The 14,662-nt window shown below is 53.7% G+C and overlaps 6 protein-coding genes across 6 annotated transcripts; 4 read left to right on the top strand and 2 right to left on the bottom strand.

Annotated features, from left to right (window-relative positions):
• Positions 1-3,412: 3,412 nt before the first annotated feature.
• Positions 3,413-4,093, top strand: CORC01_05428 (assembly factor cbp-4; the record flags this gene model as incomplete). The annotated part of the gene is made up of 3 exons (XM_022617071.1): positions 3,413-3,657; positions 3,714-3,898; positions 3,957-4,093. The coding sequence occupies 3 exons, from the start codon at positions 3,413-3,415 to the stop codon at positions 4,091-4,093; spliced, it is 567 nt and encodes a 188-aa protein (XP_022476536.1).
• Positions 4,094-4,906: 813 nt separating this feature from the next.
• CORC01_05427 (nascent polypeptide-associated complex subunit beta) lies at positions 4,907-5,792 on the top strand (the record flags this gene model as incomplete). Its single annotated transcript, XM_022617070.1, has 4 exons — positions 4,907-4,958; positions 5,057-5,063; positions 5,246-5,418; positions 5,563-5,792. 4 exons carry the CDS (start codon positions 4,907-4,909, stop codon positions 5,790-5,792), a joined length of 462 nt encoding a protein of 153 aa, XP_022476535.1.
• A 549-nt stretch (positions 5,793-6,341) lies between these two features.
• Positions 6,342-7,862, bottom strand: CORC01_05426 (adenosine-deaminase; the record flags this gene model as incomplete). The annotated part of the gene is made up of 2 exons (XM_022617069.1): positions 6,342-7,485; positions 7,699-7,862. 2 exons carry the CDS (start codon positions 7,860-7,862, stop codon positions 6,342-6,344), a joined length of 1,308 nt encoding a protein of 435 aa, XP_022476534.1.
• A 673-nt stretch (positions 7,863-8,535) lies between these two features.
• CORC01_05425 (60S ribosomal protein L24) lies at positions 8,536-9,420 on the top strand (the record flags this gene model as incomplete). The annotated part of the gene is made up of 3 exons (XM_022617068.1): positions 8,536-8,586; positions 8,870-9,013; positions 9,139-9,420. The coding sequence occupies 3 exons, from the start codon at positions 8,536-8,538 to the stop codon at positions 9,418-9,420; spliced, it is 477 nt and encodes a 158-aa protein (XP_022476533.1).
• Positions 9,421-11,060: 1,640 nt separating this feature from the next.
• On the bottom strand, positions 11,061-12,021 carry CORC01_05424 (redoxin; the record flags this gene model as incomplete). Its single annotated transcript, XM_022617067.1, has 3 exons — positions 11,061-11,237; positions 11,610-11,812; positions 11,898-12,021. The coding sequence occupies 3 exons, from the start codon at positions 12,019-12,021 to the stop codon at positions 11,061-11,063; spliced, it is 504 nt and encodes a 167-aa protein (XP_022476532.1).
• Positions 12,022-13,481: 1,460 nt separating this feature from the next.
• On the top strand, positions 13,482-14,075 carry CORC01_05423 (uncharacterized protein; the record flags this gene model as incomplete). Its single annotated transcript, XM_022617066.1, has 3 exons — positions 13,482-13,579; positions 13,629-13,794; positions 13,869-14,075. The coding sequence occupies 3 exons, from the start codon at positions 13,482-13,484 to the stop codon at positions 14,073-14,075; spliced, it is 471 nt and encodes a 156-aa protein (XP_022476531.1).
• Positions 14,076-14,662: the final 587 nt, after the last annotated feature.

The following is a 14,662-nucleotide window of genomic DNA, read 5'->3' as shown; positions in this document are numbered from 1 at the left end:
GGGACGTTGTGTCACGCTTTTCCAGGGTCCCCGGTTGCGAGGCGTTCCTGCGGCGGTTGTCAAGGCAGGTGCTCCCACCGCGGCATCGCTCCTTGTATCTGCAGACTGCAGGTCATGTAATTAGGTACTCCGCACCTTTTCTGGGCAGAGCACCACAATTATACGTTTCCTCGTGAATCAGGCAGGTCATTGAAGCACTTGTACTAGCGAGTTGGATTGCCTTCAGGAACCTTTAGCAAGATACACTCGGCTACGGCACTTTAGAACCGCGAGCTGCGTCTTGTCTGTTGCAGAAAACAAGAACAAAATGAGGTCCCTGAGCAACAGCAACAAAATGACGACAGCGTGTTTGAGAAGGCGCCTGCCGGGGCCGTGTCCTTTCCCATTGATGTTGCAGCTGCTCCTGTTCCGATTTGTGATTTGGCCATAAATTTACAGAGGTAATTACTAAGTATCGAACCATCTCTTGTCAACACCATGCCCTGAGTGTGTAAATACCAGTATTAACACCGCTTCGACGCATCAAACGGCGAACATGATTGGAATCTCTTCAACATCACCTTCTTCAAAGTACCCTCCGTCGTTACATCTTGTCTTTTCTTGCCTCCTGGCAAGATGGTTTCAATACCAGAGACGGAGCTCACCCATCCGATACGACGCTACTTCGGTACTTGCGCTACTGAAGCAAGCAATAAAGTACCTCACTAAGGCAAGGTACGGAAGCAGCGTTCGCACTGGCGCCGCTAGCTCGAGGTTACTCTGCCTGAATTTGCAGACGGAGGAAGGGGACACTGGCACCCTGTGGCACACTGGGAATTCCTTCAGAAGTTCAAGCGCATTGGAATAGACGGGATCCAACCAAAGCACGGCGCTCGACCCATGCCAGCCTGTCCGTTACATCGACGAATACAACAATATTAATCTTTTCCTCTGCGGCTTATTTTCTCTGGGGCCTGCCGCGACCCGCCCTCAGCTAATCAACCGGATAGATTACACGTTCTGATCGAAAAACCGACCGCCTCTCATCAAATGCCTGGGTATTGGATGGTCACCGCTGCGAGAGAGAGGATATCCCGGATCAGTTGGGCAACGATGCCTGAGCCGCCTGTACCCTCTCTCTTTTCTTCCCTCTCTCCAGCGAGGTACACCATGCTCCTAGACAGCCGCAGGGCGAAGCCCTCACAGGAAAGGTTCATCCGAGCGCTACAACGAGGGTCTTCCCGGCGTCGCGGCTTGGAACTGAGGTCATGGCCACGGTAAGGCACGGTACATTACTGGGTATCCGTACTCCGTCACGTCCGTATGGTTGGACCCATTGACTCCACGCTTCACAGCTTGAACATTCCACAACCCATTTCCCCCCACACCCGTTCATTCACCTGCGAACAAAAAGGAAGTCGGTCCAGCAAACTAACAATGGAATGTCACAATTGTCTTTAGCAAGTGATTTGCGCAAAAGCTATACCGTTTCCGTCTTCGTCGTCACGAGGCAAATAGGACCAGAGACATTTCAACCTCGATCGGGAACCTCTACAGCAACACCCCAGAAAAGCTTCATCCGACAACCTCTCCATTTTTGCTCATTGCATTATTTTTCAGCCACCACAAGCGATGCAGTGTTGAGCCCTAAGCAAAACGACGCTGATCAGGCATGTCGCCTGCTCTCACCTGACTACCTGGCCCGGGTCGCACAATGTGTCTTATTAAGACGCAGGGATCAATAGCATCCCCCTAGGATCCGTTGAACGAGCATTGCTGCATTGCGTTCCGGCTCCGCGTCTTTCTTGGATACACACAACCAGAGCGCTGTATCAGAAACTCCCCAGTGGCAAACCTGATTGGCCTGTTGCCCCTTTTGAGTCTGCTGCTCCCATGGAGTCTGCCCTTTGGGGGTCCAGTATTATTACGCGTTAGCCGTCAGCCGTGAGCATCAGGGGCCCGGCTGCTATTCGGCTCCTGTTCACTCTTCTTCGAAACAAGAAGCAATATATGAGGAGAGTCCGAGGATAACTATATTCCCAAGGATCGAAAACCGAAAGAAGCAAGGGCGTGGAAACAGTCCAGGCTCCTGTTGAACCCCTTCACCCCGTCTTCGGGTGTGTCTGGTATATCGACGAGACCCTCGACGAGACGAGGGGCAATTAGGTTCGCAGAGTCTCTGTGCGCCGAGCCTGTCCGCGACATTTCGTCTCATCTCTTTCGCTTCCCGTCGACTCCCGTCTTGTTGCCCGGAGCGCGGGCGCTGGACTGCTATTGGCGGAACGGTTGCGGTAATCTTTCAGTGACAGCAATGCCTATTCATGCAGTCACCCCGAGGCAGCGCCGCTAGTCTATCCTCTGCGTTGCGGCATTCCTTGTGACTTGAAAGTACGCCATCCGGCGGGCAACTCGATCCCTCTATAAGACCCTCTAGAGGGACAATTAATCTCGTTGTGACGGAGTCTTTGCAGCGTTGCTATTCGTCGATGGGATATCAGCCTCTCTGGTCACGCTCAGGAGGCCTCTACCCTATAGTATTGCTTTACGACGGTCGGCTTCGTCGCCTCCACTTCTTGACCACCTACAATGTACGGAGTGGAAACGACCAAGGTCGAATAGGAAGGACGTTCGGCCCGGTCAACGCACGGCGGTGAGGTGGATTGGGGCATTTCGTCAGCTCCCGTCCCATGAAGCGTTTTCCAGCCCGCCTCGCAGGAAGGGCTGAGCGGCCAATACCGGCATCTCCATGTGGGGTTCATGGCTTTAATCCTCAACGGTCAAATCACGATGCATGTGAACGATCCGACGCGTGGAAGATGCTACGCCCCTGAGGACGGAGGCCTTTTGTTTCTTTTGCCACGGCAACAGGCATTGGCTAATCGTGATCGAATCCAGAGACTGCTGCGCCGTCGTCGCTAATGAACTAGTTCGCCGGCATATGGGTTTCTGATAGGCGGGCAGTAACTGACTTGGTGTTGCTCTCTCTGGGAATATCCCACCGCTACTTGCGGGGGTTGGTGCTCGATTTCGTCCTGTCAATGTGAAGGGAGCACGGGAGGCGTCTCCTTGCGGTCCTGCATGCCGATCTGGAGCGTTGTCCGTCTCCAAGATGGCTGCGATATCGTCCAACCACGAACATTTTGTTCGACGTTGGTGACAATAAGCACAGCCCCCTCGGGCATGTAACCTTCCGCTTGCGCCATGCATGCAGAGATGCGCTGGGAAGATGAGGGCTGGTCTGTTGGTTTGGCGATCACGGAAAGCTACTGGTGTGCCACACTTTCCAACGGACTTCAGTTCAGGTCTTGTTCGCATTGGTGCTTGAGTTTCTCAGCAGACGTGGATGAGAGCTGATGCTAAACAGAGAGCACCAGCCACACCCACCCCTGCATGGACCACTGTCCGCCACTGACCTGGAGCTTACTTAAGTAAAATGCGGCAGCTTCCCACCGCCTTCCACAAAGGGTCGGAGCCGGGAGATCGCCAATCAAGCGCATCAGGTTCGTCATCGATTAAGAAGGTTGCCTCTGTCGCAAAGTCCGACCTCCAGCCTCCAGTGCCGGAGCTTTGGCAGATTACCACATTTTACCTCCAATCACCCCTGCATCGCACAAACTCAACCATCATGGCGACAAAGAAGGCTACGAACTGGAAGTTGTGGGGAAAGATGCTGCTTGGGTACGTCGAGACTCCTGTAGGTCTATAGCGAACGACGGACTGACAGATGGGCACAGTGGCGGAATCTTTTGCGTTGGCGGTCCGGCCTTCACCATGTGGGTGTCGCCGACAGAGGAGGAGCTCTTTAAGAGATACAACCCTGAGCTGCAGGCGAGGAGTCTGGCGAACCGCGAGAAGACACAGGAGGAATTTGACCAGTTCGTCACAAAGCTGAAGGAATATTCCAAGTCGAACAAGCCGAGTGCGCATATGACAACTTGAGACACGTGGGGGAATGGAAAGCTAACACAAACCAACAGTTTGGACGGTTCGAGACGAGGATATCGAGAGACAAAAGCAGGCACGGGTGTATGAGCAGAGGAGGAAAGAGGCTGAACTCAAGGCGCAGCAAGCGGCGATGCGCAAGGAGTCGGGTATGTCGGATGACTTGGACTGATGTTGTGTCATTCGAAGAACGACTGTACTATATCAATGTGGAAACAGAGGGTCTGGGATTATGCCATGCGTGGCTGTACAACCATGAAAGATACCATACCGACCTCTGAGGGTTGCTTTCAGGCGTTTGAGGGCTCGAGGATACTAGGATGACTTTACTGAGATGCATAGTAATAACGTTGCATGCTTGAATTAAACGTCTCAATCCCAGCTTGACGAAGCAGACGTGCCAGTATGTACCTCATCTGGGGGCAGTGATTGTCATTGGGAAAGTGAAGACAATCAGGCCTCTGCAACAACACTCGGAAACAAAAGCCGAAAAGCTCATCGTCCAGTCCGCCCCACCGAACACGGTGAGCCCTCGGTGAAGCAGGAAAAGGAACGTACCTCGGCACATACTATTTCCGTAAGCGAAGAAATTCTTGGCACGCACAAAACCTCCATCAACGCATCACCCTCGTCACTCAGAGCGCAAAGAGCCGGCTTCAGCCTTGTGCTAGACAATAACGCGTGACGGACGGACGAATCACGGTAAGTATCAACTTAGTAATTTTCTCCTTGTCCTGGGGCCTGCACACACAGACGGGTGGGAAAGAGGGGGGCACAATATGCGTGTGGTCGTAGCTCCCGTCCCTTCGCCTGAGGGGGGTCGGCCGGCGGCTGCCCGCCCGGGTTTTTCCCACCTCCATACCACACATTTTTGCTAATTGCCCTGGGACGACCGCACAGTATCAGCTTCTCTTTCCCCCACCCGCAAAACCAGCCAAACCGACCTACCCCCCAAACTCGTCAATTTTCGAGCCATCTGCCCACCATGTCGGACGTCCAGGAACGCCTTAAGAAGCTCGGCGCCTCCGCGCGTATCGGTAAGTCTGATTGAATTCTTTAACTTTGGCATCCAATGACTTTATGCTGGTGTTATGCTGTTGGAATGAAATTGGTAGCTAATATCCGCGATGCGCAGGGTATGTGTGAACCTCCGAAAATTGACCCCTCATTTTTACCCTTCCCTCATCGAGAACCGCGAAATATCAAAAGATCAAAAAAAAGACAAAAACAAATCAACACTCAAAGACACTCCGAACCGCCATGGCGAATTTTTATCCTACAAGAGAAATGATGACTAACGTATCGATGTTTCGCCCGACGATAGCGGCAAGGGCACTCCCCGCCGCAAGATGAAGCGTGCGCCCGCGCGGTCCGCCGCCGACGACAAGAAGCTCCAGGCCGCCCTGAAGAAGCTCAACGTCCAGCCCATCCAGGCCATCGAGGAGGTTAACATGTTCAAGTCCGACGGCAACGTCATCCACTTTGCCGCTCCCAAGGGTAAATGACCACTATCACCATCATCATCACCCTCCCCCGATCCGCCTGTACCTCCCACCGGGGGATACCTCTGCCCTCCCATCCCTCACCCACCAAGAAGAGTCGAGGACGTATGCTAAGATGACGTTTTACCCTTTACCACAGTCCACGCCGCCGTCCCCGCCAACACCTTCGCCATCTACGGCAACGGTGAGGACAAGGAGCTCACCGAGCTCGTCCCCGGCATCCTCAACCAGCTCGGCCCCGACTCCCTCGCCTCTCTCCGCAAGCTCGCCGAGAGCTACCAGAACATGCAGAAGGAGGGCAAGGATGGTGAGGAGGACGACATCCCCGACCTGGTCGAGGGTGAGAACTTTGAGAGCAAGGTCGAGTAAAGGCAAGACACATTGAAAGAAGATGGATTGCCGAAAAAGATCAATTAAAAGAAAAAAGCTCCAACCAAACAGTTCTTCCCACACACCCCTTTCTCCAACTTTATTTAGCCTTGGAGTTTTTGAGAGACAAGGAGAGAGATTTGATCGAAACTGCCCGGGGGTTCTGTGGATTACCTATCATCTATGAACGAGCGTGTGGGTTTAAGGAATGGGAAAAATTTAACGATACAAACTTGACTTCCAACGCAAAAATCGATCGATACCAAAACGCTCATTCGTGCCCCCCGGCGGTTGTCACTGTGTCCGAAGATGACATCTCAAGAAGGCGATGGGAGTGCAAGCTCTGGGAAAACGCGTGAGGCTCATTATTCAAGCCCTACCCTGAGCCATATCGGTTTCTCTGCACAGTGAGCAATGCTAAACCCTCGGTCACGGAACGAGATGAGATGTTGAGTTGTGGCAATATGCATAGTCAAAATGACTTGGCATCCTTCGATTGAGTCGCTCGTGTGCCTCAATCTATGTAATATCGTAACGAGTCCATCCAACCTACAACCTCGCAAAGTCCTCGTCCCCAACATTCACAACCCACCCCGCCAATGCCACTCTCCTAATAGCCTTCTTGACCTCACGCCGATCCGCCAGCATCTCCCCGCCCTTCACCAAGCCATACGTATCAACATCCAAAGCCTGACGCAGCAGATGCCCGACCTCAACATCCTCGCCCTCTAACCGCTCAGCAATCGCCGCCGTCAGCTCCCACATCCTCCGCCTCGACACCAGGCTCGCCCCCCGGACGTCGAACGCCCTGCGCCCCTGGAGCACGCCCCCCATCGTGCCCTCGTCTACCCCGCCATCACGAGTCCACGCCGCCGCCAGGTTACTCGCCGCGATCTTCTCGGCTCCTATTCTCCCCCGTACGCTCTTCTTGGAGAACTCGAATTCCCTCGTCGTAGTGCGCACCTCGAACGGCGAGAACCGGTACCCGCCGCTCCACCGCGGCATCCCAGGCGCCGTCGCGTCAGCGGGGACGTCTAACAGCGCCCTCATCCGTCCCCTTTCTGAAAAGGCTCGCTCGCAGCCCGCGGCGGAGTACTCCGACGCCGGCAGGATGAGGGACGAGATGTAGGCGTTGCCCGGGTGGATCAGCAGCGAGATCAGCGAGGCAAGGAGGGAGGTGCACTGTTTCAGGGCGAGCTTGTCGGAGCACGATTTCGACATTGTGGGGGGCGCATCGCCGCGAGCTGGTTTGCGGCGGACGATACCTAGTTGGGAGAAGTAGGCGCGTCCGGGGAGAGTTTCGACGTCTGTCGTCCTGGGAGCTGGAGAATTGGTGCTAGAAGGGGACGAGGAGGATGGGCGTAGTTCCCAGGGCGAGGCGTCTTCTTGCGCCGCCATGGTGAGTTCCATGCTGGCGTCGCCGCAGGGGGCTTCGGAGCAGTACATGTGTAGCGTGACGCCGTCCCTGATGGCGAAGGGTTGGGGCGAGGCGGTGGACACCTCGGAGGGATCGCGCCTCGTGATGATGTCTGAGGAGGAGGTGATGGTAGTGCCGCCCTGCGAATGGCTATCGCATTCGTCTAGGAGGTAGCGGTTGAAGGCGCGGATGGCGAGGACCTCGGCGTGCCAGTCGTGGAGGGCGTTTCCCTTTGCCAGGGGGAGTTTGCTGGCCGGGAGACATTTCATGCCCGTTCTGCGGTTTGTGTTAGCCAGTTGGTCATGGTTGGGTTCTTTGAAATGGAATGATGTTTGATATTACTACGGATCATGGAAGCTACTAGGAGTATGGCCCATGTAGAACATCATGGACTGAACAAGACGAGATCCGACGTCTTCAACGTGTATCACCATGAATAAAAAACTAGACATGCGGTCCAGAGCCCGCTCACATGACCATCTTACTTACGCGAGTGAGAGACACGTCAAGATACCATCTTTCTCGGCGACGATGCCGCTCAGGGGAACCCATTCATGTAGCCCATTGTCTCTGACCTGGGGCCTGCGTTTCGCAGGCAGTTTCTGGAACTGCCGCAGGACCGCGTCGGCAATCTGATCAGGTTCGGTTGGCATTTTCAGCGGCCGTGGTTTGCTCATCAGCGGTCTTGTCGCCTTCAGCCAGGCTCTCATCACCGCTATCTCTTTTCCATTTTTGCGCAGGCATGAGCGTGTGTCGCGGATCACCCTGTTCAACTTGCACCTAAGAGTGGGGTCTTCTGGACTGTGCCATAATACAAGCCACAATTCATTCGCACAAATGTGGCGCAGCACCAGTCGCTACCAGGATCTGTATCGGCAATGACTATCTCCACGTGACACCTGCGCCAGCCTTCCACTGGACCCACTATTCGTTCCGTCCGCGTAGGGTTGACGCCCACTAGGCTATTCTACCTTCCCACGACGAATTTCCCAACCAGAGTCGAAAATTGTAGATTCTCGCGAAGAGTGCCAGCCTGGTCTTACCCTCCCCTTCCCGAACCTTTTGACTTCATCGACAAGTCAGCCAACGTTCGCATTCAATACCGCCAATGTACGTACACTAAATCCCCCCTCGTCCGGTCGACTCTCGATTTCGCTTTTCCCGACCGCTGGCCTAGCGAATGCAACCAACCTCATTCCATTCGAAAGACGCCACTTCCCGACAATTTGCTGGGCCAGACGAGAGAAAACACAAATCGAGGGCCGACTTTTGACAGCATCGCAGTTTCAGCTTTTCGGGCAATTGTTTTCTGACTGATATTTCAAGATGCGCACGTACGACGACACGTTCTCCGGACAGAGAATCTACCCTGGAAAGGTACGATGATTTACAACGCCACCCACCCCTCCCCATCATCTCCGATGTCATCTCTCCCCCGTCGATCGAAGGAACTGTTGAAGCACGGCTGGGGGTAATAGTGGAACTCACTCCCAGATGGATATGGACCAGAAGGGCAACGACCTGGATGAGAGAGAGCAAGCCGGGGGTGACGACGACTGATCGACGGGAAGGGAGAGCTGATGAGAAGGAGTACTCACGGAGGAAGCAAATGGACATGACACAAAAGGGACAACGCGCTGACGAGACTCTGAATATGCAGGGTAAGCTCTACGTCCGTGGTGACTCCAAGATCTTCCGTTTCCAGAACGGAAAGTCCGAGTCCCTCTTCCTCCAGCGCAAGAACCCCCGTCGCATCGCCTGGACTGTTCTGTACCGTCGCCAACACCGCAAGGGTATCTCTGAGGTGAGTGCCAACCTCCCATCTCGCGACGCCGGACATTCAAAGACGTTTTGAATATCTCGAACCCCCCTCCACGCGTCGCGAGTCCCAACAGACCCGAGAGACGGATGACTGACCCCCCACAACAGGAGGTCGCCAAGAAGCGCACCCGCCGCACCGTCAAGGCCCAGCGTGCCATCGTCGGTGCCTCCCTCGATGTGATCAAGGAGAAGCGCTCCATGCGCCCCGAGGCCCGCTCCGCCGCCCGCGCCGCCGCCATCAAGGAGTCCAAGGACAAGAAGACCGCCGATGCCGCCGCCAAGAAGGCCGAGAAGGCCAAGTCCGCCGCCGCCGGTGGCAAGAAGGGCCCCATCGCCAGCAAGCAGGGCTCCAAGGGCGCCGCCCCCAAGGTCCAGGCCCGTACCCGTTAAACAATCGCCTTCTTTTTCACGAGTCTCTTGAGGATGGGAAAAAAAGAAATGGGTTATGGCTTTTCTCTTGACAATGATGAAATAAAAAAAGAGTAAAAACATATCTTGTCGAGACGGCGTGAGGCTGGTGACATGCGGAGCAAAAGAAACGGGCCCTGACCCAACCCCGGCCGAGGCTGACTTCCTCTCAAGCGAGGGGGGGAGGACCTTCTCTCTGGCTGGTGAGGGGAGGGGACACCTGCCGTTTTATAAGAGGAAGAAGGGGAACCTTTTGACAACAACGATGTGGGCATACACACACACAACGACCAGGTTCAACTGATTTGGAGTCGAGGGTCCTTTGTGTGCTTTGACGGCTTTGGTTCTATAACTACACAATCACGGTAGCACGGAATTGCATGGAATTGTCCCACGGGGATTTTTACCAAAGTTTTTAAAAAAAACCTTTTCGTCAGTGGTTGCTTGCTGTTTGAGTTTCCTTCCTGGTGAAAATTTGTTTGGCCATTGCTCGCCAGCATGTGATTTTGATGCAAACAGGTTTGTGGCAGGGAAGCTTCGACATGAGAAGGGAGTTTCGAGGGCGTCGAGGGGATGCATTGAGATTCTTCACTGAGCCCAATCTGCCATACTCTTTTCTCGCGAGGTCTTTGAAGATCAACTTGGAGCTATCTTTTGGTCCATTTCATCTCCCGTCAAGGTAGGGCGCTGTAGGAAACATCTGCTTGAGATACTCGAAACACAAAACACCGCCATAATCACGCTCGCGAGGCTAGTGAGCCGAGTGACCCTTTCCACATCCCGCGGGGCATTTTACTCGTTGTCACGTTTCCTCCCCATCATCGGACTCGTCGGACGAGACTCTGCCAGAACGGTCATCTGTCACGACCTAATCAGTATGTTCCAGAGATGTATAGATGACACAACCGGTGATTTTGTTGGGAATGGTTGGCAATGATGTGTCTCATGTCCCATTCTCACATGACTAAGATTCCTTCCTCCTTCATTCCCCCATGATCACGACATTGAGTATTGCTCCGACCTTGCAAAACTTAGCACTCCCTCATAACCTCCACCATCAACCTGTAAGCGTGTGTGTATATGAACACTGCATCCACATCGTGCCCGTCGAAAAAGCAAGATACATATACACATAATCTACGCAAACAAATACTTGATCCAGAGGAGACCTGTCAGATTGCCAACGGCGACACGTCAACGCAGCTCCATGCGGAACCATCGTGGTTCCCTTCCGTCTCTCCCCTCCGCGGCATTTTCGCATCTCCCTGGAAGGCCTTCTTCTTCTCATCGTCTCATACAACATCGCATCATGCCAGTCACGTCGAATATGGATATAAAAAACGGCATGAATATGACAAATGTTTCATGAACCATTCATTTACTCTAATTCTAATAAGTGGAAGAGTATTTCTACTGAAAGAAATCCCCGTCTAGCGAAAGTTCAATTCTATGGACTTTTGTCTAAACGCGCAAAGTTTCCTTTTTCTCTCTTCTTGTTCTTCGTCTTTGAAAGAGTCCATATCTTGGTTTCTCAAGAGGCATTTCTCATCATCAAAAAAAAAAAGAGACCGCCCAACGCAAAATGTCATTAATCTGTAGTTCTGTTCATAAGAACAACTCTTTTACAGAGCCTTGAGAACGGGCTCGGCGCCAGAGACCTCGAGGCCCTGGAGCTCAGTCTCCTTCTCGGCGTAGACGACCTTACCGTGGTCAATGACGATGGCGTAGCGGGCGGTGCGCTCGCCGTGGTTCCAGCCGATGGAGGTGGAGAAGGCGGCGTTGGCGTCGGACGCGAAGACCTGTGTGAGGCAATTTGTCAGCTTCAATTGTGTTCTTTCCTTTTCTTATGACGTGTATGCAGCGCGACGAATGTGGATTGGGGGGGGGAGGCGATGAGGAAGAGACCACGGGTGAGGTGACTTGAGCGTATCGTGGTATCATGTTGAGACTCTTTGCCCCCCCTTGAGGAGGGGCAGAGTGGGGGGTGGGGGGGGGGCGGCGGCGTTTATCGGAGTCGGTGAGGGAGCTCCACGGAAAGAGGGGGAGGGGTAAACAACAGCACAGCACAGCTAAGCAAGCTACTTGCTGGCGAAGAAAACACGTGGAAACCGCCGAAGAAGAAAAAAAACGATGAAGAGCGCAAAGACTAAACAGAGCCGGGGCAAACTCACAATGAAGTCGTCCTTGATGTTGTTGGCCTTGCCCCAGCCGGACATGACAAAGGGGTCGTTGTAGGCGAGGAAGATGACCTGGTCGACGCCCTTGGCCTTGAGCTCGTCCTTGTGCTCAATGTAGCCGGGCAGGTGGGAGGCGGAGCAGGTGGGAGTGAAGGCACCGGGGATGGAGACGATGACGACCTTCTTGTCCTTGAACTCTGTGAGACGCCGTAGAGTAAGCAAGACTGTCTTTCGTGATGGCTAAATCGACAGAGTTGGAAAATTAAAATAAAAAAGACTTACCCTTGGCGGTATCGTACTTGATGGGGATACCGCAGACCTTGAAGTCGGCAGTCTCCTCCTGGTGTGGGATGTACTGGAAAGCAACGTTCTCGGGGAACGGCTCGCCGACCTTGAGACCAGACATTTTGATGTTTTTGGGGAGGGGGTTTTGAAGAGGAGTGGTGAGAAAAGGGTTGATTGAGGTTTGGGAGTGTGTTGGTAGAGTGTCGTTGAAGAGTGGAAGGAGGGAAAGGGAATCAGATAAAGGAAAGAGACGGGTGGTCAGAAGCAGTAGGCCGAATTAGTAGTGCGCGGGACATCGAGGGATCGCCGAGTCAGGGTCCCAAGCGCAATTCTGCGAGCTTCCAGGGAAGTGGAGCTCGTGATGATTTGTATTTGAGATACGGATACTACGCTCGTTAGGCGCGGGGCGACCACTCCTTCCTGGGACCACCGCCGACCATCTCAGGCAGAGCCGGCTGCAAAACCCTTTTGTGACGAAATACAAGTGGGCAAAAGTGCGGACCACGGGGGGACCTACCGTTGCACTAAGGAAAGACTCGACGGTTTGATTTGTCTCGGAGTTCTGGTGAGCTGTCTTGTTTGCCCGCTTTCGCTTTGGAAAGCCGATGCCGTAATGCAAAGTCTCCTTTTCCCTGGCAGATAACAACAGCGCCTACCCAAGATAGAGTACGGACGTGACGGGACGTGGCAGGAGGTACCTTGGGTGCCTGGAACTCTGATAACACCAACATATGGTATGCGCACCCTTTCGGCCCACTGCGCGACATGACGCAAGACCGGGAATTTATGCCGCGTCCGTTTGGGCTCCGATCCCCGGCCTCTCTCCCCCGGTGGGGGGAGGGGCGACTAGGGCCCCTCTCGGCCGTCCGAGCATCCAGGCTGTCGGCCTTTTGTCAACGTCCTTCGGAGTTACTGTGCCAAGAGCCTGGACTCTGAGAGGTTTTGTCATCATGGCGAGGTCCGGGTGCCCGCCATCCGACGTCACGACTCTGATGTCGCGTTCGTTGGCGTGCAGTGCAGGTGGTACAAGTCGTGTAACAAGCGCTTCTCTGTTTTCTTGACTTAACCGTCCGAAGAACCAGCTGTCGGGACCCGGGACAGTCGACCGGCCAGTATTCGATTCACAACGTCAGAGTGCACGCCAACGCGGCTCTGTATGCTCAGCTAAGCAGCGGCGCCGGCATCACCCGTTGAGCATCACTACCGCGCTCTTTCCGAGAGTCAACCGAAGTTTGAAAGATGCATTGAGCTCAAGTCAAATTTGTATTTCTCAGACCGAGCTACAAAGTCCAATTCTCAAAATTTCTGTGCCACATCTGATGTCATTCCGCAAGAGCATAACCCGCGGCGTTTGTGAAGGGCGCTGGTGACAGCTGGGAAAGCCCGAACTCCGGGAAGGACTGTGCCTGTGATTGGCTGCATCGTCCGTTGCTTCATGGTGTATCCTCTTCAACCGTCGACATCAGCAGCCGCATAACTGAGGTGTTCATAACCTCTTTCCATCGCCATCGTTGAAATTGAATACATTAGGCTCAAGCATCACCACTGCCAGCGCTACATTTTTTGAACACTGTTTGAATCATGGCCAGCCAAGACGAAGCCAGACCACCATTCCCGCCCTTCACCGAAGAAACGGCGAGGACCAAGGTGAAGGCGGCTCAGGATGGATGGAACTCAAAGTCCGTGCCCCTTGTTTACTGACGCAGGCACCGACTTACATCACCACAGGAACCCCGCAAAATTGAAGATGGCTTATACGCCCGACTCAATCTGGCGCAACAGGGACACATTTCTCCAAGGTCGGGATGAGATCGAGCAATGGCTCACCAAGAAGTGGGAGAGGGAGAATGGCTACCGGCTTCGCAAGGAGTTATTCGCCTTTACCGACAACAAAGTGAGTTCCCCAAAGTCACCGTCGACCCCCAGCTGTGACTGCGCTTCAGAGGAACTACTGACCATTGAAATTAGATTGCTGTCCAATTCTGGTATGAATGGCATGATGAGTCGGGTCAGTGGTGGCGGACGTATGGCCTCGAGGATTGGACCTTTGCTGAGAACGGGCTCATGCGCAAGAGACAGATGAGTGGGAACGATGTCAAGATTGAAGAGACGCAGAGGTGGTTTCGGCACGGCGTCGATGTGAATGCCGTTGACATCTCTGAGCGGCACTGGTAGGTTGTTGGCTCCATAGCGCGACTGTGACCGTGTCGTGTCCCCTGAGCCAAGACATAGTCTGAATTGGAAAGACCCGGATCCTTTCCATAGACCAGTACAGCATGACTTCCCAATGGTTCATGTTGTGGCTCATGTTGTGGCTCATGTTCCAGGCGGCAGGAACTTTTGTCTTGAAGGTATGACTTCAAAGGTTTGTCGGCTGATACTTGTGTCTCTATCGAATAGACTCACTTAATTTGAGATTAGCATCGCAATTTTGAAGTGGTGTCTTGAGGTGTGTCGAAATATCATCGACCAGATGTCTAGTGGAACAGCCACATGTCCTGTCAGAGTGTAACATTCCACTATGGTAACCAAGCCCAAGATACGAGAGACAGGTGGAAAGAATGTGACCAGCAATTCGCCCACGAGAGATTCGCGAGTTCTCCACGAGGCAGGAAAGATGCTTGGGCGGTGCTCCAATCTCGCCAAGTCAGTGGCCTCGGGCTAGCACATGGACGACACGCTCTTGACATTGCCGGAAGCGATTGCAGAGAGGAAGGTGATAAAAGTCAACGCCCACGCCAGAGAATTTTTTTAGGTTTTGA

Source organism: Colletotrichum orchidophilum (assembly GCF_001831195.1).
Source record: "Colletotrichum orchidophilum strain IMI 309357 chromosome Unknown Scaffold_37.1, whole genome shotgun sequence".
Taxonomy (NCBI): Eukaryota; Fungi; Ascomycota; class Sordariomycetes; order Glomerellales; family Glomerellaceae; genus Colletotrichum; species Colletotrichum orchidophilum.
Note: the sequence above shows the minus strand (reverse complement) of the source record. Positions and strands in the feature narration are given on the sequence as shown.